Raw genomic sequence first — 23514 nt, 5'->3', positions numbered from 1 at the left:
TGCACATCCTTCATTGAAAGCATAAACAAAACTAGACAAAAAGTTAGTGAGATAGCTAGTTCCCCATATTACATGCCTAAGCACAGTTTAAACAAACATCATATGTACCAATATTTGAGTTTGATGCCTAATATTTGTGCAAATATATACCAATATGTAAACTATGTAAAAATATTAAGTTTCTCATGTGATAAATGAACTTGTTTCTTGCTTAAAACATCTAATTAGATTGAATTAATGACAATGTTACAAGAGATAATGTTTCACTTTAGTAACGTACATAGTAGAGAAACCAGCTCACAGAGGCATATTAGTGAGGGTGGGAGAGGTACTTTAAAGCAATCTCAGCACATTCAGGATACTAATTGAATTTTTATACAGAATTAAGCAAGTGAGGTTATAGTTTCAAGAGTAATCTTTGACCCTTGATAAGTTGACTCAAGTCTTTTAAAGCCTTTTCTCCGTCTCTACCACCATTTGGAAGGGAAAAGGTATAAGAGTCATAGAGTTCCTGTAAATGTTTTAGAACTAATGGCCCCAGTGAACCCACTTAAAATATTTTCCTGGCTAATGACATCTGTAAAATGCTCTATGGGAAACTGTGCCCTCAACTAAACTAAGTAAGCACAATCATTTATCTCTGTGACAGAGCAAAAGCAAAATAAAGGTAATTGGGGATCTCAGCCAAGAGGGAAGTTGATTGATATTTTGTTTGCAAACTGAGAAGGCTTGGCTCATTGTTCAAAAAAATCCATGTGTTATTTAGAAGGATAGAATTGTAGTCAGTGAACAGTTCATCTTCATGATTTTGTATAAATAGTAAAATTATCGGTCACACTGTGATACATTGGTACGAAGATGATTTTGTTGTTGATGCTGCTGATCGTGATATTCAGATTTAGGGAATTAGAAGGAATGCAGAACCCTTTGTTAGCTGCCTTAGTTTTAGTTAGCAAAGCTGCCAAGAATTAAAGCTATGGTAAAGACTTGGTTTTTCTTAGGGCTGGGCTTGAAGCGGGGTTGGGAAGCAGCCAGAATAGTGACACCACTTTCTTGTCACTTGGAAATTGGAATGTGAGAGGAGGAAGGGCCTCTACCTGTGAAAACTGCCAATACTGATACTGTCATGAGAGCAGAGTCACTGGAGCCTGGGAGCGAGAAGACATAGGTGGAAAGCGGGCCCTGGAGACCTTTGGCCACAGTGGGCATGTGTGCATACGTGTGCTACGTATGTGGAGGGGAGACGAAACTCCACTGAACGGTTTTGCCCAGAGGGAACCAAAGGATGAGGACCCAAGGAATTTGACTTTAAAGAGATAACTGTTCATAAGGGCAATGGGCAATTTTTAAAAGCTCCTGAATTTTAAGTAAATATAAGAAAGGAGTCAAGTTAATTTTTGTATTATCCACTAAACTCAAACTTAGATTTCATACTTTTCCAGTCATGTGCTAACACCAAAACCTAAAGGGAGGTGTGTTTTTTTAATGTGCCTATAAATAATTTTAGCAATCTTTATTTTCATAATAAAAAGTTCTCATTCTGAAGGGCTTTCTCTATAAATAGCTACGATGTTACTTGTGTTTTGGGGTGCTCAAAAGTGAACATTAATTTGACGCACATTTCTAGAATGTGTCTTTATGCATTCTTCTAGGTCTTGGAGGAATGCAGAATTTCTGTGCACACTCTTGCCATGAAGAATTTTTTAAAATGTCCACTTCTCTATGTTGTGAGACTTGGAAGAGTCTTCAAAAGCTTCATAACTAGAACTCTATGGAGAATATATTACTATAAACTTTGTACCAAAAAAAATAATCTGCATTTCCTACAAACTAAATACTTAATCAATTTGGTTGTTCTTTGCCTTTCGTTCCCGTGGTCATATCCAAGAACACGTCATGTTGAGGCGCACTGGGGTGCTATAAATGGGTTTCAAGTGGGCCAAGGTATTGGTTCCTCAATCCTTGGAGAGCACCCTAAGTATGCCTCTTAGCCTCTTATGCTGGAAAAAATTAACAAAGTAATTTTCAATGCATTTCTTTTTTTGGGGGGGGTAGAGAAATACTGATGTGGATGAATCTATATTTCAAAGGCGTTCTCTCTTTTTTTTTTTTAATTCTCACCTGAGGATATTTTTCCCATGCTTTTCAGAGAGAGTGGAAGGGAGAGAAAGGGAGAGAGAGAGAAACATCGATGTGAGAGAGACACATTGATTGGTTGCCTCCCACATGTGCCCTGACCTGGGCAGGGGATTGAGCCTGCAACCAAGGTACGTGCCCTTGGCGAGAATCGAACCCGGAACGGTTCAGTCTGAGGGACGGCTCTAACCCCTGAGCCAAACCGGCTAGGGCTCTATGCATTTCTTGATTCCTAAAAGGTTGGGCCCACTCTTCCTTAGTTGTGCTTGTTAGCTGCTCTCTGCTCCACTTCTAAGTATTGCAGTACCCTGGAACTTTATCTTGGGCATTTTTGCTCTAAACACTGATCTCATTTAATTCTGAGACTTTAAATATAGTAGTTAGGCTGTGACTCTCTGAATCTCCAACAGTAACTCCTGTTAGAATTCCAGGTTTATATCCAGTGCCCACGGGACATCTCCACATGCATGTGTGATTAGCTCTACCACCTTTATCACGGCTGTAATGGGACCCTTTAGTTCCCTGTACCTGCAAACCTGCTTTTATCCCGTTTCCCCATTTCAGTAAAGGGCACTGCCCACCACCCAATTACTCAGGTCACAATCTAGTCCTGCTGACACGCATCTAGAACATAACCGTGACTACGAATAAGCCAATCCAAGCCACCATTCTGTCTCTACTCGGCTAATGCGATCGCCCCCTGACCGCTGCCCTGTTTCTTCCATGAAACCTGTTGTCTACGAAGAAGTCAGAATGGCCTTTGAAAAATATAAACCAGGTCCTGTCAACTCCCTGCTTAAAACCCATCACACTCAAAACCCAAGAGCCCGCCCTTCGGAGCTGCAACATAACCTTGGCCTCCTGCTCTGACACGCTCGCCTGCTCTTTCCCGTTTCCCCGTGTGCTCCAAGGACGGGCCTGTCAGCCTCCCAAACATGCCCAACTCTTCCCACTCTTGAGGATTTACTCAAGCTGTTCCCTCCTCTGGAATGCGTGATTCTATCTACTTATCTTTCTGTCTGTCACTAGTCTCCTACTCCCTCTTGACCCCTCATTCGAGAACGTAAGCTTCCTGAGAAAAGAGACCTCGCTGTTCTGGTTGCTGCTCCACTGTGTGTCTCCGGTGCCTGGAACAGTGCCTGCCACATAGGGCACCCGCAATAAATTCTGCCACAAAAGGAGTTTTGCAAGATTGCTTATATACTTTCTAGGTTTTGTTGTTGTTGTTTTTTATGGCTAGATTGATTTAATTAGTGCTATGATATTTTAATTTCCATTGCATTCCAGCCCGTCCCAACATTCTTAATGCCCAGACTTTGAACATTGCTCATTCTAATAATTAATACTTTTTTTTTTTTTTTTTAGCTCTTAGAAATCCTAGACAGTTTTAGAAAATGTCTTGTTGTTTTGAAAATATTTGCTTTTATTTTCAGCTTTTGGTTGCTATCTATCTATATATTATATATCATTTTAACCTTTTCATGAAGTATATACACGTACAGGAAAGAGTGTAAAATATGAGTATAAAGACATAAGTATCTGAATTATTACTAGCAGAACTCCCTTTACCAATAACTCAGGTCAGGAAATAGAACAGGATGACCTCTTTGCATGCCTTTCCGTCACTGTTCAGTCCCTCTCTAACTGAGCGTAACCAGCATTCTGATTTTCATGACTCACACTGCCCTGCATATCTTTCTAGTTTCACCACCCTTGTACCCATAACACTGCAGATTAGTTTTGCCTGTTTTATACATTATGGAACAAGAACCATATGGTGTACACTCTCGTTGTTATTAGATTGCTACATTTATATTAGCGGTAGTATCTATTTGCGTAGGTCAGTTATCTGTCATCTATTATTTATTTATTTCATTATTTATATCCTTCCTTCTTCCACAGAATATTTGAAGTGGCTTATGAAAATATAATAAAAAATGTTCCAGTAAGGAAACAAAACCATGTAGAGAAAGGAATAATGAGGTCAAGATATAATTTAAAAATCGAAGGAGTGAAAATAATATTCGGTTTGAAACTTTGGATATGAGCTTCGTGGAATCAATGAAAAAGTAGAAATTAATTGCAATATTTACATTATTACTAAAATACACATACCAGTGCCTCATTAAAAAGAAAAACCATCGAAGTCTCAAGTATTTTCTCTTTGCATCAGTCTTCTTGAAAAGACACTTAATAATGTCATAGACGTCCTCCAACGTATATAATAGCGGCTTATATAGGAACTAGGTACAATGTGTCAGATGCCCCCCACTTCTCAGCCAGTCAAATGTGTGGGAATTGTTCAGTCAACTTCACCTTTAGTCTTTATGAGATCATAAATGACTCTGACTTTTTCACCTTTAGTAACCTTATTTTCTGTTCCAAATTTCTTTTGTAGATATACTGATGTTTTTCTCTAAATATAGGAAGTAAATATTTAAATTCAGTCATATTGGAATTTTTTAAGTCTTATACTTACTGCTGTAGCTCTATAATAAATTATTTGCATTATTGGAGAATATTGCATTCAAATATTGAGATAGGACCTGCTTATTAGGGATGTGGTTAAAAGATCATTTATAAACCAAGTAGAAGTAGGTATCGTGTTGCCAGTGTAGAAATAAGCTACTATGTTTCTCTACTAATCTCCTCTGTCACTGTATCCGCTGGGCCCTGGCAGGACACATATAGATTAATGCCAACAGGTGACTCAGCCACGGCTACCTTGTGTTCAGACTTTGTAGGGGATTAAATGAAGTTGATATAATTTGCATTTTCTTAAATTAATACTTCTTACATTAGCTAGGTCTTGCTGTAACCTCAAATTTCAGGATACAGATCACTAGCATAACTTTCATCTGGAAAGGCACAGATTTATTTATGTAGATTGTAGATTATTTTCTAATTATTTGTGTAAGAAATGTGTCTTTCAAATGAGATCATAAATGACCCTGAGTTTTGGAAATGTCTATTCGCTTTTTCATCTCCTCCCTCTCTCTGTGCTCTTGTGGTTTTTTTTTTTCTTTGCTTTCTTTCTCCTTCCCTTGTCTTCCCTCCCTCTTCCGACTCTTCTCCCTCCCACTGTCTGCTAAGATCTGTTATCATTTTCAGACAAGCTGCAGCCTGAACTATCTAAAAGTCAAATTACACAGTCATGGTGGCCTAACAGTGATATTTGGTTATGCCTGGGATTTGTGCCAAAAGCAAACAATTACTGTAGACCTGCCAGACTCCTCAACATATATTCTTTTATTTCCCCAGAGATGTGTACTGGAGGACTGTTGCCAAATTTAAGAAACACTAAATTGCTGAATCATCGCATTGGGGGTTTGTGTGTGTGTGTGTGTGTGTGTGTGTGTGTGTGTGTGTGTGTGCGTGTGTGTCCAGGAACCAGCTGGCAAAGATGGGGTTTCAGCCACTGATTACCAGGCATGTTTCCACTAAGACAACACCACGCAAAAGGCCTTTCACAGGCCTTGGGGGGGGGGGGGGGGGCTTGGCAGAGCCACAATATGAACAGGGAAACAAGTAACAGCAACTGGCCTTAGCTCAGGACGTGGACAAGCCATGCCCTAGGTTTTTAGGAAACCATTTCTATTGGCAGCTCCATTTGAACTTTAATAACGAGTAGTCCCATGCTATTTTAGTAGCCTGGACTAACTGCTTCAAAAAGATCCTTTTAAGGAGGTCAAATAGGAAAGGAACAGGGCCGGCTGCTTTTTTTTTTTTTCCCCTCTCTTGCCCAAAGAATGAATCATCCATCTCCTGAAATGGTTACAAAGTCCAAAGGGAGTTACATGGCTTGTTTTGCTTAAGGAGAGGAAAGGCCTGTATTAGGGGTAGGGGAAAGAAATTATTTTTTTCAGCAAGATGTAAAACCAGAACAATTTCTCAACCTCAGAGCGTTAGTTAATTCTTTTGCCATACAAAGATAAGCCTTATTACATTCAGACATTTTAAATTTATAAGATTATTAAGCACTTGAATGATATGCTTGTTTTTTCCATCCCTTTTCAGGCAAAAATGTGAGCTAAGTTGTATTTTCTATCTTTTCCCCCCCTTTCCCTCCCTCTGTTTTTCATTCTCTAATGTTTTATGAAAAAAATCAATCCCAGGTGAGACAAGAAAAAAGGTTTCAATTCCTCCTTTTCTGCTAAGAATTTGTCCTGCAGAATATGCCTTTAATGTGGTGGATGTTTCCCCCAAACAACTTCTGACTTCATTAGATCATGTTTAATATTAATGTATTGCAATTGCTTTTGGCAAGTGGTCCTTCACTTCTCCAATCTTTTCAGCAAAGAATACTGTGGTTGGTTTTTTTCTAATGGAATGAAATGTTTGTTACTATTTTATAATAATTGCTTTCTTTAGTTGCTTGTTTGTAATTCCCCCGGGCTTATGAATAGCTGGGACACTTTTGGGTACAGTGTATGTATGGGTTTAAGTATATTTTGAGTTCTGCAGAATTTGCTAGGGGTTAAATCAGCTTACTCCAAAAACAGGTCTGATTTTGGGAAGGGGTGCCTTTGGCTGCTGTATATCCTGATACTGACGTGTAGCTCAGTATGTAGCTGAACAGGTGTCTAACGTGAAGAAGAAAAAATTTCCATAGCTGAGTCCCTTGGCTGAGGTCAGGCCATAGCCTTTCTTATGCAGTAGAAACATCTCGGAGTATGGTGGCCATGTGAGGCTCATTATTTCTTCCCATTTGTGTCAGTATCTCCTGTCCTTTCGAATTGTCGAGTCACACTAACACAAGTGTCATTCTCTTTTCATTGAATTATCCTATAGGACTCTGTTTAGTGCAGAATCTGTTAGATTAACTTCTGAGGATTCTCTTTCTATATTATGTATTTTAAAATTAATACCCTCAAATGAAAGAAATTGGTCTCTTGGTTTGACTGTAAACCAGGCACTTTTTTTTTTTTATTCCTAGGTATCTTATATTTGGATGCTATTACAGTGGGTTTTTTTAAATTTTTTAATTTTTAAATTTAGATTGCCTAACTGTTATTGTATATAGAAGTACAGATTTTGTATCATTAAACTTATATCCAACAACCTTGCTAAATTAATTTACAATTTTAAGCTCATTTGTAGATTCTTTGAGCTTTTTACCGACATGGACATATCATCTCTGAGGAAAGACATTTTTATTCCTTTGTTCCCTTTACTTATTTTATATACCTTCTACTTTGTTTGCTTGCCTTACTGCTCTGGCTGGGATTCACAGTGCGGCGCTGAATGGAAATTGTCACGGCAGGCATGGTCCCATTCTGGATGTGAGGTGGAAGGAAGGCTTTTACTACTTCATAATTAAATGTATTGTTTGCTTTCTGTATTTGGTTTTTATAAATGCCCTTCATCAAAATAAGGAAGTTGTCTTCTATTTCTACTTGGCTGAGATTTTATATAAAGATATGCCTTATCTAATTCATTCTCTACAGTGGTAGCCAGAGTGATTCTTTTAAAACATAAATTTGAGAATGTTTCCTCTCCCTGCTTAAAACTCTTTAATGACTCCCCATTTCCCTTTGACTATAAAAGGCAAACTTTAAGATGGCTTGTAAGGCCCTTTATGACCTGGTCCCTGTCAATCTCTCTTACCTACTATCTCAACATTTCCCCCCTAAAATGATACTACCTTGTTTTAATTAATTGTATTCCATTCCTTGGACTGGCCAAACCTTCTCCCACCTCAGTGCCTTGGCACATGACCTCCCTCTTATCTTGCCTCCTCCTTAAGTCCCTAATTATCGTTCAAGCCTCAGCTTGGGTTAACTCTCTCTAGGAAACCTTTGCCGACTCCTAAGTTCTGGCCTAGATTCAGAGTCCTGTGTATTTCCCCAGTGATATTTCTTATCCCCTTTATGTTGAAAATGTATGTGTCATCTTACCTGTAGCAATGTCACTGGTGGTAACTCCCCTCTTTCCAGGTGAGATTATGCATAGAAATTCCAGGAGTTGGTGAGAGGTTGGTCATTCATATTGGCAAATTGTGATTGAAAGCCTGTGATTTAGAAGCAGCTTGCAAACACTTATGATTCGATAATAGTAAATAGCTGTAGAGCTGTGTGTGGTGCTGGAAGATGGGGATGGACCCAGGTTCACCACCCTCTCAGATTGCTTTGCTGCTCATAGTGGGATTATGCATCATTTAGCTGTTCAAAGGGATAATGAATGGGAGCAATCCCTGTGGTCTCTTAAGGGGAATACTGAAGGGAGATATTAAATGATGCTAAATAGCCTTAAACAGCTTCTGTTAACTTCCATTCTGAAACCATTCAAAGCCAACATTGATCATTTTTATGTGTTTGTATTGGGTGTGGGGAAGCTACACATTTTGTTCCTTGATCCATAAACTCTGCCGTAGGGTGTGCTATGGTCAGGTAAGCTGTAGAGATTAATACCTGGGAAATAATGAGGCAGGGCAGATGGCAGCTCAAGGATTTTCTAAAAATTACCTCTTGAATGCTACACGGTGGAGGCCCCTGTTCCAGCCAAGAAGTTGGAAGTGGAAGCATAGATGGAGGGGCCAGAAAACACTGCTTTTCCTGCCCCCTTCCTGACCTGGGTGGGAAGTTTAAGGCTGTTTTTATTTGTGCCTCTTAGGTAGCATCCTTTTCAAGTACATGACCATGGAATCCGAGAAGATCTCAGAGAAGCAGGAGGAAATTCTTTCTATCCTGGAAGAAAAATTCCCTGGCTTACCTCCAAGAGAGGACATTGTCAGCGTGCTGCAGGAGAGCCAGTTTGGTGCTCAGGGTGAGTGACCGTCCCTGGCTCTGCCGCAGCCCCCAGCAAGGCTGGTTTGTGGCATGGAGTATGGGCAGGCCCCAGAAGGCGAATTTCATCGCGCCTTCACTTGTTCCCTGTTGTTCACGCTTGGGGCAGATCCCCGGGCGCGTGGTGCTGGCTCACCCAGGAGCCGGCAGCCTGTGCTCCAGCCTCTCCTCGGAGGCCTTCGTGTCTGGGTGTGCGGTGAACCCACGCGTCTCGTGCACGCCCCGGATGCATCATGGCGTGACATCTCTGTACCGAGAGCGTTCTTTTTGAGACTAGAGCAGGAGCAATGACAAGCACAATGGGATTTTGTAAATCAATTCATTTTAGAGGGGGGAAAAAAAGAGAAGACAGCCAAGTAGATAAAATCGTCATCCAAGTCGAGGCTTTATCAAGACAGTGGATTTCCTGGACCAGTTTTATAATAATAATAATAAGGAATAGCTGCAATCCATTGAGTGCCTAACATACACAAGGTTCAGATGGTATAATTTTGCATGGATTACCTCACTGAGTCCTCTCGATGACCCTATCAGGTGCTAGTTTCCCGGGGAGAACACTGAAGCACGGAGAGATGTCTTGGCGTTTCCATCATCACACGTGGCTGGCAGGTGGCCGGCCAGGATTTAAACCCAGTCTATCCTGAAGGTGCATCGCTTTCTCCCTTAGTTTGGAATCCCCCAGGGGCAGGGCCTGAGGCAAAGCAGTTTATCTGAGAGGCGACCCCAGGAATCACTGGCAGGGGATGGGGTGCTTTACCATCCATGGGCAAGCAGGCCCTTGTCCAACCAGGGAACCCTGAGAAAGAGTGTGAAGTTGCACCCCCGCGTTATCCCCGCGAGGAGTGCCGTGGTGTGTTACAACTTGTTTATCCGAGCTCCAGGAGCTGACGGTTTAAGTTTCAGAAATGTTGTGCGTTGGTTGATCTTAGGTTGGCAGCCTGAGAGCATTCACTGTACACTTCCGGACACCAGGGAAACTGACAAAGACTGAAAATCAGGTTTTGTTGCTGGTTGCTTAACATTTATCAGTATATCGCCGGAATGTGGATGGCTACTCAGCCCCGGGGGCCGTCAGTTCCCCCAGAGTAGCCGCTGGTGGGCAGAGAAAGCCCTCGGGAGAGGAGAGGCAGATGCCGGTGGCTGAGTGTCCGCCAGGGACTCGCGGGCGCGGGTGGGCGCTGTCTGTCACAGGTGCGCGTGTGGATACGCGGCATGTGCAGCTGGGCGACGCGGCGCATTTTGTCAGTCATCTTGAAAACTGGGCCAGACTCAGTGTCACCATATAGTCAGTGAATCACCTTATACCACAGTGTGCTGGATTATAGCCTTTCAATCTTCCAGTCAAAGAAAAAGATTTAGTCCCTTGTGTTTCCCAGGTGCTGTGCTTAGCTGTGTTCTAAACGGGAGGAGGGCGAGTGAGGGGCTCTGGTGTCTTCTTGCATCTGGGAAGGGTGTATGTGCTTTACTGGGCTTCATTATGGGTCTCCTTTCCAAGGGGATAGGGCCAGTGAGATATATGATAACCCAGGTCCAGTGAGATATGATAACCCAGGTGAGGTTATTCGGTGTCAGGCCGGACCCCTTCCTATGTTTTGGCCATAGGCTTCATTGACGTACACTGGTCAGCCGACTAAAACTCTGCGGTTGTAGCTAACTTCACGACTCTGGATTATTCCTCCCATCGTTCAAGGAATTCAGTAGCTCCTATAACCAGAGCCTATTACAAGGGTGACCACTTAATTATGATGGTTTTATGGGTCACATTTATAAAGTGCATTTTTAATAAAATTATACTAGAAAACATGGGGGCTACTAGAAATGTAGCCAGAAAGCAAATTTTGGGCTTGTTAGGTATGATTAGACTAGATTGTCAAATAATGGGTGCTATAGTTTTCATTTGCCCACCTCCCCCTCCCATTCCCTGCCCTTGTCTGCTCTTGGCCTCCAGAGGCTGGGCCCTGAGTATTTAATCTTCTGGGCTCCCTGAAGATTATTGTCTTCTGGATGGGTTTGGTTAATGGGGAGAGTAACAGGTGGGGCGTGGGGGTCGAGGGAAGGAGAGAGAGGCTGTAGTATTCCTCCCCTGCTCCCTTCCTGAGCTGGCACCACGTCTCTGGCAGCCCCTCTTGCAGGCCCAGACCTCCGCTTCCTTCCCTTGTCTCTTTGCTGGCCTCCCTCAGTCCTGCCCACAGCTCTGTAAGTGTCCTGCCACTGAAGACTCTTCTTTTGGATTGGAAGGGGTGAATTTTTTTTACATGCTGGGATCCTAACTGATGCAAATATTGTCACTAATGTGATTTTGCCTTAATATGTGTGTGTTTATTTGGATAGAGGAATTATGAGTGGGGGAAATATTGAAATTAACAGGGTAAATTCTTTGAATAATCATTTCTTGATATTAATTGTAAAAAAAAAGTCCCCAAATAAAACATACTGTTTTCCCTTCTCACCCACAGGTTTAAGTATTGAGCAGGCAATGTTGAAGGATCTAAAGGAACTGTCAGATGGAGAAATAAAAGTGGCCATTAGTACCGTGAACATGGCCCTCGAGGTAAGGGTGGGAGTGCTTTTCGGCAGCGATGGATTTCACACTGTTGCAGTCTCAGCACCTGGGACACAGCGCTCTCTACCACATAAGTCAGTGTTAGTCTTTTGCTGTGAATGCTCTTGGTGATATGTTTGATTAAAAATGCAGGTTATTCTTTTGGGTGAAAACTCTATACTAAGTTGATGAAAAATGCCAAACCTAGATTCCCAAGATGAGTGCTGTCTGATTCACCTCAGTAAAACAACACCTAAAAACACGCTCAGACACGCACCCATGCGTGTGTGCAACCTGTTTGATAGCAGTGATTAGATATGTGATTGGATTCACTTCTGGTTTTCCTCTGTGCCCCACCCTGAATTGTTCATAGAACCTTTCCAGGAAAATAAGTTGTCCTTTGGCCTTTGTAAACTGATTGAATGCATATAAGACCCCCCTTCTGTTCCTTTCAGTGAATGACTCAGTCACACTTTGTGTGTTTCCTCGGCAAATTATCCTTTGTCTACTTTGGGGGTTTTCAATGACTTGAATGTTAATCTTAATTAACCTCACTAATAGGAATTATATTTTACAGAGGCACATTTGCGCTGTGCAGAACTCTGTGTATTTCTTTACTGCTATATTGCCTTGATCAACCTACCCACCTCTGACTGAGGCACTGAGCTCTCAAGTCACACTGATGGAGATCAAAATTGCAGTATAGGAATTTGTCTTTTGGTTTCTAGAATGTTGCTATACTTTTTAAAAAAATTTATCTTTATTGTTGAAAGTACGCTGCTATACTTTTATGGTTTTTCTCATGGTAATGGTGACTGTATCAATATGTACATTTCTAGGGAATAGCAGGCCATGCATATGGATGTCCACACCTCAGAAAACCCAAGAGCAAACCAGGTGTTTTTTTCTGTGATTGCTTTGTAAAATTTATTCCCTGTTGATTGACATTGTAATTCAGCTCTTGGATCCAGATGAGTACCAGGAGGTAGACTGTTGTCACTAAAGATAATCAGACTTGGTGGTCATAGAGTGTCTCATAGTTTGTAGAACACATTCTCATTGTATGGAGAAACTCAGCAGTTTCTGTGGACTTTCAAACTGATAAATGCTTCACATAATTAGATGTTGATATAACTCAATACAAGAAGTACATGCAATTTGGGATATAGTAACTAGATAATCACCTTCAATTAGAAGTCTGTTTTGTGTCTAAAAGTCCAAGGAAAACATGGATCTTGCAAGGGTCAGTAGCTCTGAGAATCATTTCTCTTAGTTCAAGCCTTAGGGTTTTCTTTCCCTTTCCTCCCTCCCCTATCTTCCTTCATTTAATGGCATCTTATTAGGTTTTAAATGCCTTGTTTGAATTTCACTCTAAATTAACCTAGAACATCTTGTAATTGCTTAGGGAACTGTCTGTAGTTAGCAAAGTACTTGAAGGCTATTATTATTATAGCCTTACCATAGCTTTAATGTACCTTCATTTATATTATAGGGGTGTACAAATAACTTTGTCAGGTATGTTAATCTGTAAATGTTTATCAAGCTGAAAAAGTGATAAAATGATCATCTTAATCTTGACAGTAATTTACACAGAGACTCAGTAATTAATCAGGTGGTTAAGTACATCTTTGGAAGTGCTATGTGATCTTCTGGGAAGACAGAGGACATTTATATATATAAAGAGGGCACACAGATTAAACTCTAATCAGCTGAATGGGAACTTTTCACTTGTGCATAATGGGGATATTAAAGATGACTGAGAAACAGCAAAGGAACTCAGTAATATCCTGTATCTTCTTTGAAAGAGAAAATGTACATTATTTATTAAATCTGTCAGATGGAAAAATCCCCAAGTTAAGGGCAGAGTTTGCTTTTCCCAGTAGATATTCCTGTGATACCCTGGCATTTCCCCAGTTCCTACTTATACTTGATTACATCTCAGCATTCCTTTCCCATTCCTGGGGACCTCACTTTTAAAAATAACGACAGAATCCACACTATCTTATTTTGTGTATTTTGGAACAGCTGTCTAATTGCCCTTTAACTCTAGATATATTCTCAAATAAATAGTCTTAGCTCCTATGACTTAATAAATCTCATTTGTCCCCCAAAGCATCGCCAAGACCTAGCTACTCCGTGATGATTCTTATAAATTCTCCACTTTTTATAACCACCCTCTGAACTTTTGTAAAATTTAGTCTAAATGGCCAACTTAAAACTTATACTATGTTTTCCATTAATTTTGAACTCGTTTCATATGTTTAATTATAGTTAGACCATATTTTAAGTAAATTGAGGGTAATGATCTTTGACTTCTATCTCCCTTTAATTTCCTGGCCCAGTGCTGGGCACATAGTAGGTACTTGGTAAATACGAATATTTAGTACATGTTGGTGTCTGAAATTTGTCCCTTTGGTATCTGATTTTTATTTCCTTTTGAATATAAATAAATAGCTAGAAAAGCAAAGCCACCCAGCTGTGCATCCAGGTCAATCTACTTATTCCTTCCCAGTTAGTTTCTTCCAGATAACTGTGGCTGAACATACAATAAATAAAGTGTGGCCCACATATTTGTAGATAGTGCTGCTCACCCAGCTGTCCAAGAGTGGATCAGGTGACTTTGCAAATAGTTAGCTGTTGTCACGGGAAGTAATCAACTGGGGTCCTGTGGCATGTCAGGGAAATGAGAAAGAAGATTCCTTACATTGTCAACAGTCCTTTGCAATACTGCAATTCCACAGTTGCATGCGTCATGGCCTTTATTTGCCTGGTGACCCAATTAATTTGCTTGGGTGGAAATATCGAGAATATTAGAAGAATTTGTGTCCTTGCAACCTACACAGCATGTTCTTCAGATCAAAGCACTGGTTTGGGAGATAGAAATCACTGCCTTTGACAGATGGGTTAACTCTGGCCTTCTACGTTATTGGGAGAAAGCTACTAAACCCTTTATTATTTTTATTGTAGCATATATCACAAATGATAGTTGTAATTTAATCAAGGTTATAGAAGTTATTGAAAGATCTACCACGGAAAGCAAATAGTTATAATAATACTGAGTTTCAATGCTTTTCTCAATATATGAGGCTGGAATGAATGTGACTTTGAAGAGCAATGATTAAAAAATGGCCTCATCAGAAGCATGATCAGAGGGGTAGCCTTTCTCATAGAGAGGACTTGGAAGCTAGAACCATGGCAAAGACACCACAGATCCATTTCACATGGCCTGAAGGCCATTCTGAGTCTGAACACAGCACATATCCTGTGGACATACACACCACCTATGGGAATCCACTTCTGTGACTGTCACTGTGCCTGATCCTATGTGCCCTTTTCATTGTTTGACTGTTTATCAGAAGAGAAACACAGGTGGTTTTGATTCTGTTTCAGTCTTTCATTTTAGTGGGGGAGCCATTAGAGAGAAAGAAAAGTTGCCCCAAAACAAAATCCATTTTAAAAACTAAAAAGTGTAAAAATTAAGAATAATAAAGCCTTAATCAGAAAAAAAAGGAAAGAAGAGAACTGATGGATATTAAAGCACGTGCTTAACTGGAACATGCTTTGCCTTTATTCTTCTGCAAGCAGATTGAAGTGGTGATTGTACATCACAGTTCGCTGTCTAGCAAAGCAGTATATTAAGATTTAAGGGGGGAGAAAAATCTTTCCGTTCTGATGAGGTTCCACTGAAGCAACTGAGACTGCGCATGACAGTGCCACACTGACGGCTCCCTTGTGAACACCAGATACCGTCACGGCCCTGTAAGCATCTCCGGAAGGGCGTTTGGTCATCAGCATCTTTCCTCAGGTAGAACAATGACCAGGCAATGACCTGACCGCTTTTTACTTTGCTCCGTCACATCACGCTTCGTTCCTGCGTGCCCAAGGTGTGGTTTGCTCAGGCTGCCGTGACGGGACAGCGCAGACTGGGTGCCTTACACAGAAACGCAGCGTCTCACAGGCCTGGAGGCCAGGAGTTTGGGGCGCTGTGTGGGCAGGGGGGCCCCGCTGGGGGCTCTGAGGGGCACTCTGCTCCGTGCCTCTCGCCAGCTTCTGGCCGTGTGCTGGCCATCGCGCATGTTCCTCGGCGTGTAGAGCATCGTCTTACACACCTGCCCTCATCTTCACGGTGTCCCCATTTCTCTCTCTGTTTCCAAGTTTCCCTACTTTAGATGGACGCCAGTCATACTGGACTGGGGCCCACCCTGATGACCTCACCTTAACTATTGTATCTCCCTTGACCCTGCTTCCAAATCAGGCCACATTTTGAGGTGCTGGATGTTAGGACTTCAATATCTTTAATATACAAAGTTGAGGGGGATGCAGTTCAACCTATAACATACCCTATTGATAAAAGTAGTCATTTTCCAGACAACTTACAAGAATAAAACTTATATAAAACTGTCGGAATAAACCTGTTGCCTGCCAAGTACATTTTATCTGGTGCTTCCACATGCTTTCGTTTGAAACCAATTCCTTTAGGTGTGGAACGATGGGGATTTTCTACTCTTGAAATTTTGTCTCCTTTATTCAGGCCTGTTTTCTCTCTGCAGCGCCGCTGTGCTCTGAGCCGGGGCCTCCTCATGTCCAGACACTCTGTTATTTGAAACCTGGACTCGAGCACATGAGATGCATTCTGTAGAGTGAGTCAGGCTGCTAAGGCATTCCGCCCTGCAGAGACTACCAGCCAAGCTGCACCTTGGGACACTGCCGAGGAAAAACACCAACCTTTTCCCTTAGCCCTCATAGCACAGGCCAGAATGAACTCCTGAGATCACTGTTAAACTCCTCCCTGGCAAAAGGGAGCATTTACTCAGGCCACAGTGAAGCATCATTGGGCCATTATAGCTGGTGATTTAAGAGTGAGCAAACCAGTCTGAAATCTGGCTTACTAATTTTAAACACCAAATATGATTTCTCATTGTTTGAGCATGGAATTTTTAGAGCTCAGGATGAATGTAGAGTATCTACCTACATTATTTTGTCATAGAATGCAGAGTGGTATTTTGGGGGAGCATGTTATTTTTGATTAGCATATTCTTTAAAACACTGAATCCTTATACTGAAGGTGATTTTTTTAAAGCCAACTGGTCAACCAATGGAAATATATGCACCCTCCTCTCCAGGTTCTCAATCCTAAGTGCCTCCGCTTCTTTTTTTGGTCCAGGTCTGCCAACTGCCTCTTGCTAAGAGGGAGTTAACATTTGATGACAAGCACTCACTGTGTACCAGGCAGTAGAGTAAGGACGTGTGAGCATTACCCCATTTAATCCCCCAGCAGCCCCTGAGGAAGAGGTACTGTGATTACCCTTGCACTGGTTAAGATCGCTCTAGCTGCTGTAACAGATACATCTCAAATCTCAGAGACTCAACACAGAAGTTGTTCATAGTTTGCTCATTTAACAATCCAACTTGGTGTTCCTGGTTGGGTGGCCAGGGGTGATTCAGAGACCATCTTCAGCCTGTGGCTCCCAAGATTGCTTCGGGGCATCTCTGTCCCATCTCCCATGATGCAAAAGAGCTTGGAGGGCCAAAGGTGGGAAGTTCTTATGTATCCAGTCTGAACATAGTATCCATCACTTCTGCTCATATTTCATTGGCTTGGGTACACGGTCACATCTAACTGTTCTTCTAGCCATACTTCTTATAAGTGGCCATTTATTTCCCTAAATGGTAAAAAACAAACAAACAAACAAAAAAACCTCAACACAGCTATTCTAGTTCTCATTTTGCAGCAGCAGGAATGAGATAAATGTTGATGCAGAGTTTAGAGATCACTATCCACTGTGCATTCTTTGGCATAGGGCAGTGTCCTGGTCCTCTCTCCTTATCTCCGAAACACTGATAAAAGTGCATTTATGTGCAAGAGGTGGAAAGGGGAAGTATAGAAAATGCAGAGCCTGCCCCAGGCATAAATTCTCTTCAGAGTCCAGAAATCCCCACGGACTTCCCTGGGCAACTGTGCAGTGGAAATGAGATAATGACATCAGATGCGGTGACAACAGGGCCTCGTCTGGGAACTTCAGTGACCCGAGCCTCAAAAACGGCTGTTTGGCTTGGTGCAAAAAGGAAGAAAGCTGTGGGAGGAGCTGCATGCCAGTCAGGAAAGCTCAAATGTGGCTGATCGGTAGGAAATGGAGGCGCCCGTGTTGCATTTCACTGTGTTTTACTTGCTGCGTCTCTAGTGGGGAAGGGCTTCGTGGGAGTTAGATTTACACGCATATGCGGGTGTGTTACTCATCACCATGCCCCCTTTTCATTACATCCCCACCCCAACGTGCTTGTGCAGCTGCTTTTGCATCAAGGGCATGGAACAGAGCAGAGCTACAGTACCCTGACCTGGGCTTTTTGAGGTCCTGATGTGTTGGGCCCAATTTGCTTCCTCCTCACTGCCTCCTCCTCAGGATGCCAGGGTGCTCGGGTTGTGTGCTGCTGTGTGGCAAGCCAGCCCCGGAGCCCAGAGGCCTAAAACGGGACATTATCTCTTGTGCTTCTGTGGTTTGGTGGGTTCAGCTGGGCTCTCAGTTTCTCACGCAGTTGCAATCAGATGGTAATCAACTACAAGTTCAGTTGGGACTGTCGCCTGGCTTGGGTTTCTCACAGCATGACACTTAGGTTCCGAGGAAAGAGTGAGAGAGAGAGAGAGAGAAAGAGAGAGAAAGAGAGAGAGCCTCAGATTCTATTGTTCATGCAAGTCTCTAAGGTCAGCCCAGTTTGGTGATAAGGGAACCAGCAGTGGCGTGCTGGGAAATGTTTAACAGTGGGCTCTCTGAGGGGGGGAAAATTATATATATATGTATATATATATATATATATATATATATATATATATATATGCACACATGTTTCTGATATAAAGGATATATAGCACACAATTTACAAATAATATCCTCTTTATTGTAAATTACATAAAATCAATTGAATCTCAAAGACTGAATTAATTTTGTGCAACTCTTGCACTGCCTTGATGAATAAGTGTAGTTTTAACAATAATGTAGTTGGTATTTTTGTTTTCCCTAACTAGAAAGTGAAGCGAAGGCTTTTTCCTGAACTTCACCTGTTTGTGAGCAACATGAATGACTTCTTTGCTGAACAGTTTTCACATACTGAAAGAACATGTCCTTAGGAGTTTTGGGGCCATTTTTCATGCTATTCAGTGTGGTGGTTAGACACACAATCCACTTTAAGTTTAGCCTGCATAATTAATTCTTTCTCCATTACCTTCCTAGGTCTAGACAAGGTAAATTTTCTTGGTAAAGAACTAGGCAGTAAATATTTTAGATTTTGTGGCCCAAGAGGCAAAATTGAGGATTTTATGTAGGAACTCAAATAACAACTCTTTGAAAGTGTTTAGCTCAAGGACTGTATTGGAACAGGCAGTGAACTGAATTTGGCCTGTGGGTGGTCATTTGCCAATACCTGCTCTAGACAATCAATAAAACAATAAAGCAAGCTTTAATGTGTAGTGTTTGCCAATTTTCATAGTGTAAATACTTTTATCACGACCAATTTCAGTGCCAATGTGATACCTCAAAACAAGGTTGGAAATTGTTGGTGACATATTTGATAATTGAAATTTGCTAAGAGAATAGATCTTAAGCTCACACACATGCATGAAAAAAGTTGTATACTTTAAATATATGACAACTTTATTTGTCAAAAAAAATAGATTGGGAAGAGAGGTGCAGAAGCATTCCATTATATATTATTTCCACCAAACAGATGCAATAGATATAAATAACCTAAAGAACATAGATACTAGTAAATGTAGTAAAATAATTAGGAAGTTATGAGTTTTAGAATTTGTGAATTTTGTTTTTAATGTAATTTAATGTGAAATATAGGATTTAATTTTTATAATGCCTGTGTTTAATTAGCAAAGGAGAGGTTTGCAAATTTCCTGAAAATTTTACAGTTGTCTCTCACCAACCTGTACAAGTCAGCTCTAGCACACCACCGGGAATTAGACCCCAATTCTTGATGTGAGGAGGAACATGTGCATATAGGAAGGGAAGGAACTGAAGGTGGCCATCTTTGGAGATTATTGACCCAAAGAAAGGTATTGCCTCTGGTATCCAAGGCTGTACCATTAAGTCCCAGATCTTCTTCTATAAATCAAGGAAAAGTAGAACCTTAATTTATGATTTATAACTTACTTATCTGGTGTCATGCACTTTGGTCAGTGGTAGCATATTTCTGACAGTTAATAATCTCGGCTTAGATTAATAGTAGGTAGGCCACCCTGCTGCTAGAGATAATAGGTCCTGTGTACAGAACTGAACAGCATCGAATAATTAGTCTTTATAGTCTTTCTTAGTTGGACACAAAACATCACAGCCACCCCTGCTCCACTCACCAGCCACCGCATACAGTGGAGACTCAGGCCCCTGTCCTGGAAGCCTTGTCTTCCCTCCTGTGTCTCTCCTGTGCAGCGGGACACGCAGAGCTTGCTGTCCCAGGGAATGCATCCTGGATGGTCGCTTTCCTCCCTCTCTTCAGCCATCACGGGCTGTGCTGGTGAGCTCTGGGAACACTCTTTGGGCCACATCATGGAGTTTCCATGCCACTGTTAACACTCCCTGTCTTTCCTGTCCTTGGTAAGTTTGCACAGCTTCTCCCTTTTCCATTTGTCCATCTGCTCCTTTTCAGAAGCCCTGTTCCATTTTCACTGCCACTTCTCCCGCCTGGGCAATGCCACACTTCCTTCTAGTAACTTTATATATAATACATATTGGCCATTAAAAAGCCAATAAAAAGCCTTTTCCTATATCATCAAAATGCCTAAGGCTCTCCACTTAGATGCCATCTTTCTGTAGCTTGTGTCGCCTTATTTGGGGACCTCTCCTTTAAGTTCACAATCACCTTTGAGGAAATGAGCATATTATCAGAAGGCATTTTGAATAAATTCACGGATTGCTGCACCTTATAGAAGTAAAAGTTGTACATTTTCAGACCTTCAAAAGCAATAAGAAGGCAATTCTGTTTTATTGAAATCATTTAGGAGGCGGAAGTAAGTTGACCCTTTCCTTGTGAAGAAAATCAAGTCTCACCGCCCACCTTTCTGAGAAACGAGCTCCATGATATCGGTAGAATTCGATACCTCCCTTGTTATTGCCCTTCCATAAATGTTGGGATTTGAAAAGCTAACAGGTAGGCTTTGGTTCTCATCATATTTATCATCCCATTAGATGACAAAGAAACCAGAAAACAGCCTATTAAATGAATTCATTCTCAACTTCAGCACTGCTGAGGGAATTAAGAAATAGCATTTTCACTGATCTTTCAAAGGTTTGTTAACCTAGATGCATAAGAAAAATGAACAGGACTTGCTAAAGGCAAAAATAAACCTTTTACTAAAGGAAAAAAGAAATAACATTTCACAAAACATGTCTGTGACAATTTGAACTTTCTCCATAGTACACTATCTAATTCTCTTCTGCATCTTTCTTTATGGGAAGGGACACCCTCAGGACATAGTGATATGCTAGGATGCCTGCTCTTTCACTCTGTAAATACATTTTTTAAGTGTACTATAATGTCATTTTGATGGCTTAATTTCTGGAAGGATTTGGCTAATTACATTTTTAGGAATGTGCTCAGACCAGTCTTAGCTGCCTGGTGTTACTTTTAATAGCAGCTGTTGCTTACCTTTTCTCTCATTTATTGTCTCCCTTTCCTGCATTCAGAGTTATTGTGCTGATTTGGAGACCTGACCTTGGTTTAAATTAGTTTGTCTGTAATGCTCCTGTGAATTAAGTGCAATATTTTAATAGTTAATTACTACATTGTATCAACTTGTCATAGAAAAGCAGGCTGTGAAACAAAAGGAAAATTGTTCCCTTTGCTTGTGACAGAAGAAAGCTCTGCAAAAGAACAGCAGTGAAGTGTGGCTGTGTTAGAGTCCCTCTTCCCCATCCTTGGAGGTAAATGCTAAATTGTTTCCCTAAGTGACAAGGACTCTTTTTTTAGTATACATTGAAATGAAATAATAAATTTATACCAAATAGCCAGTGGCAATTCAGAGAAATAAGAAGACTCAAACAAAGGAATAATTTAGGATAGTTACTTTCTAGAGTAGACATCTTTTTTATTGTTTTTTTTATCAACGACAGTTGCTCTGGTTGGTTGTGCTGAGCCTGTTGGAGAAGAGTGGGTTCTCGCAGGTCGGTGGTGCCGCCTAGTGGTGGAAAAGGGAAAGAGTTAAGATGCTAGACTAGGTTTTGTAAATTTTCTTTTTAATTCCTTCAAAAGAATAATTTAATGCTCATTGTACTTAGAGCATGGCACTAGAGTCAATACCCTGAATAATTAGAATTAAATATATAAATATGATAATAGCCAACATCCACTGAGTGTGTACTACTTACCATACATTTATTTTTATTTTCTCAGCCAACCTCCATGACTAACTTTTGAAATAGGTCTATTATTATTTTTATCTTATAAATGAAACTGTAAAAGGCTCTTCCAGAAAAGGTGGATCATGACATTAAGCATTTGTGGCTGTGTTTTGCCTTCCGACATTTTAGACTAGTTTATTTTGGGGGGTTTTCAGGATACCATTGTGAAACCTAATTTTCAGTTTCCTCACATATGCCCATGCCAAGCTCTTTCACTCTGTGGGTGACTCTCCATAGTTCTGGCCTTTAAGGGTGCTTTCTTTTTATCACAAACCAGTCATCTTGTACCTACCTACCCAAACAATGAAGCTCCCAAACTATGCTACAGTCATTAACATCGCCAGCTTACCTTACAGCCCATCAGATTGGGTGACGTGTTCTTGGTACACCAGGGCTGAAGAGGAGAGCTTGAATGCATGCACTCATTTCATCAGTGTGTTTAATCTGCCCATTCATACGGTCACTTGTCACCAAACATTTATTGAGTGGCTCCTATGTGTCAAAATATGGGTTCAATACTGCAATACAATGGTTTCAGTCCTCCCTAAGCTTGGAAATGATGGTAATTCTAGTTGGCTTTAATAGGCCAATGCAAGATACCAGAGTTTCTGACTCAAGAGCTTTGGCATGGGGCTCAAGGATTTATGCTTATTAAGTTTCCTGAGATATGTCGCTGCTCCTCCAGAGACCACACTTTGAGTACCACTGGCTTAGAGCCATTCGATTCAGATACTGAGGGAGGGAACTGGCATTCATTAAGTACCTACTATGTTCCTACTACTATAGTAGGTACTTTATATTAGTTATCTTTTAAAATCCTGATACCTTCCTTATGACATAAGCAGTTATTATGTCTCTTTTACAGGTGATTAAACTGAGACTCAGAGAGGGATGGCAAACTACCTCAGACCACAAAGTGGGCATTCTGTGATCAAAAGCCAGGGGTATCTGATTTCCAAGTCCTTATATTTTCCCCATTATTCTATGTTGGGTCACAGAAGATTAAGCTTATTGTTCCTGTTGATGGTTCCCTGGTCTGTATTTTTCTGGCGCTGTCTTACTGAATGAGCTACCTGTGGACACAATTCAGGAGTTCTGGTGCGAGATGAGAGAGCCTGTTTCAGTTAGCTGCTGCTGTATAACACACCACACCAAAACTTAGCGGCTTCAAAAGAACAAATTAGTATTTCTCATGATTCTACCTGCCTTGCCTGAGTTCACTTCCCTGCAGTCAGCTGATGGCTCTGCTGGGTCTGGGCTGATCTTGGGTGGCCTCACTCACATGGGTGGGTCCTCAGCCGGGAAGATCGAAATGAATGGCTAGGTGGCTGGACTTCTTTCCCCACGTGGCCTTTCATCCCAGGCTTCTTCACTTGAGAGAAGGAGCCTTCTAAGACGGAGGAAGCAAGAACTTTGGGGGCTTGCAAGTCTCACAAGGTCACACACATTCTCTTGTGCAAATAAGTCAGAGGGCCAGCCCAGGCAAAGAGTGAGGAAAGGGACCGCCTCCAGTTGAAAGGAGCTGGAAGTAATTTGTGGCCATTTAAAATCTACTGGCACCTCCAAGGAAGACTGTCTCTTTGTTATCTAGTTTCTCAGGTATTTATAACTTTTTCGGTTACAGTTGTCTTGGATTTTATTCAGATGAAGACCA

The 23514-nt window shown here is 41.2% G+C and overlaps 1 protein-coding gene across 1 annotated transcript in view; it reads left to right on the top strand.

Annotated features, from left to right (window-relative positions):
• The window catches only part of PRUNE2 (prune homolog 2 with BCH domain), a 205300-nt gene that overhangs the window by 44099 nt on the left and 137687 nt on the right, over nucleotides 1-23514 (top strand). The window contains exons 5-6 of the mRNA XM_087822707.1: nucleotides 8749-8901; nucleotides 11378-11472. Coding sequence (XP_087678833.1) covers nucleotides 8749-8901; nucleotides 11378-11472 — 248 coding nt within the window. The remainder of the gene's footprint in view (nucleotides 1-8748; nucleotides 8902-11377; nucleotides 11473-23514) is intronic.

This window comes from Miniopterus natalensis, chromosome 12 (assembly GCF_054644295.1).
Source record: "Miniopterus natalensis isolate mMinNat1 chromosome 12, mMinNat1.hap1, whole genome shotgun sequence".
NCBI lineage: Eukaryota > Metazoa > Chordata > Mammalia > Chiroptera > Miniopteridae > Miniopterus > Miniopterus natalensis.
This window is presented reverse-complemented; position numbering and strand designations above follow the sequence as displayed.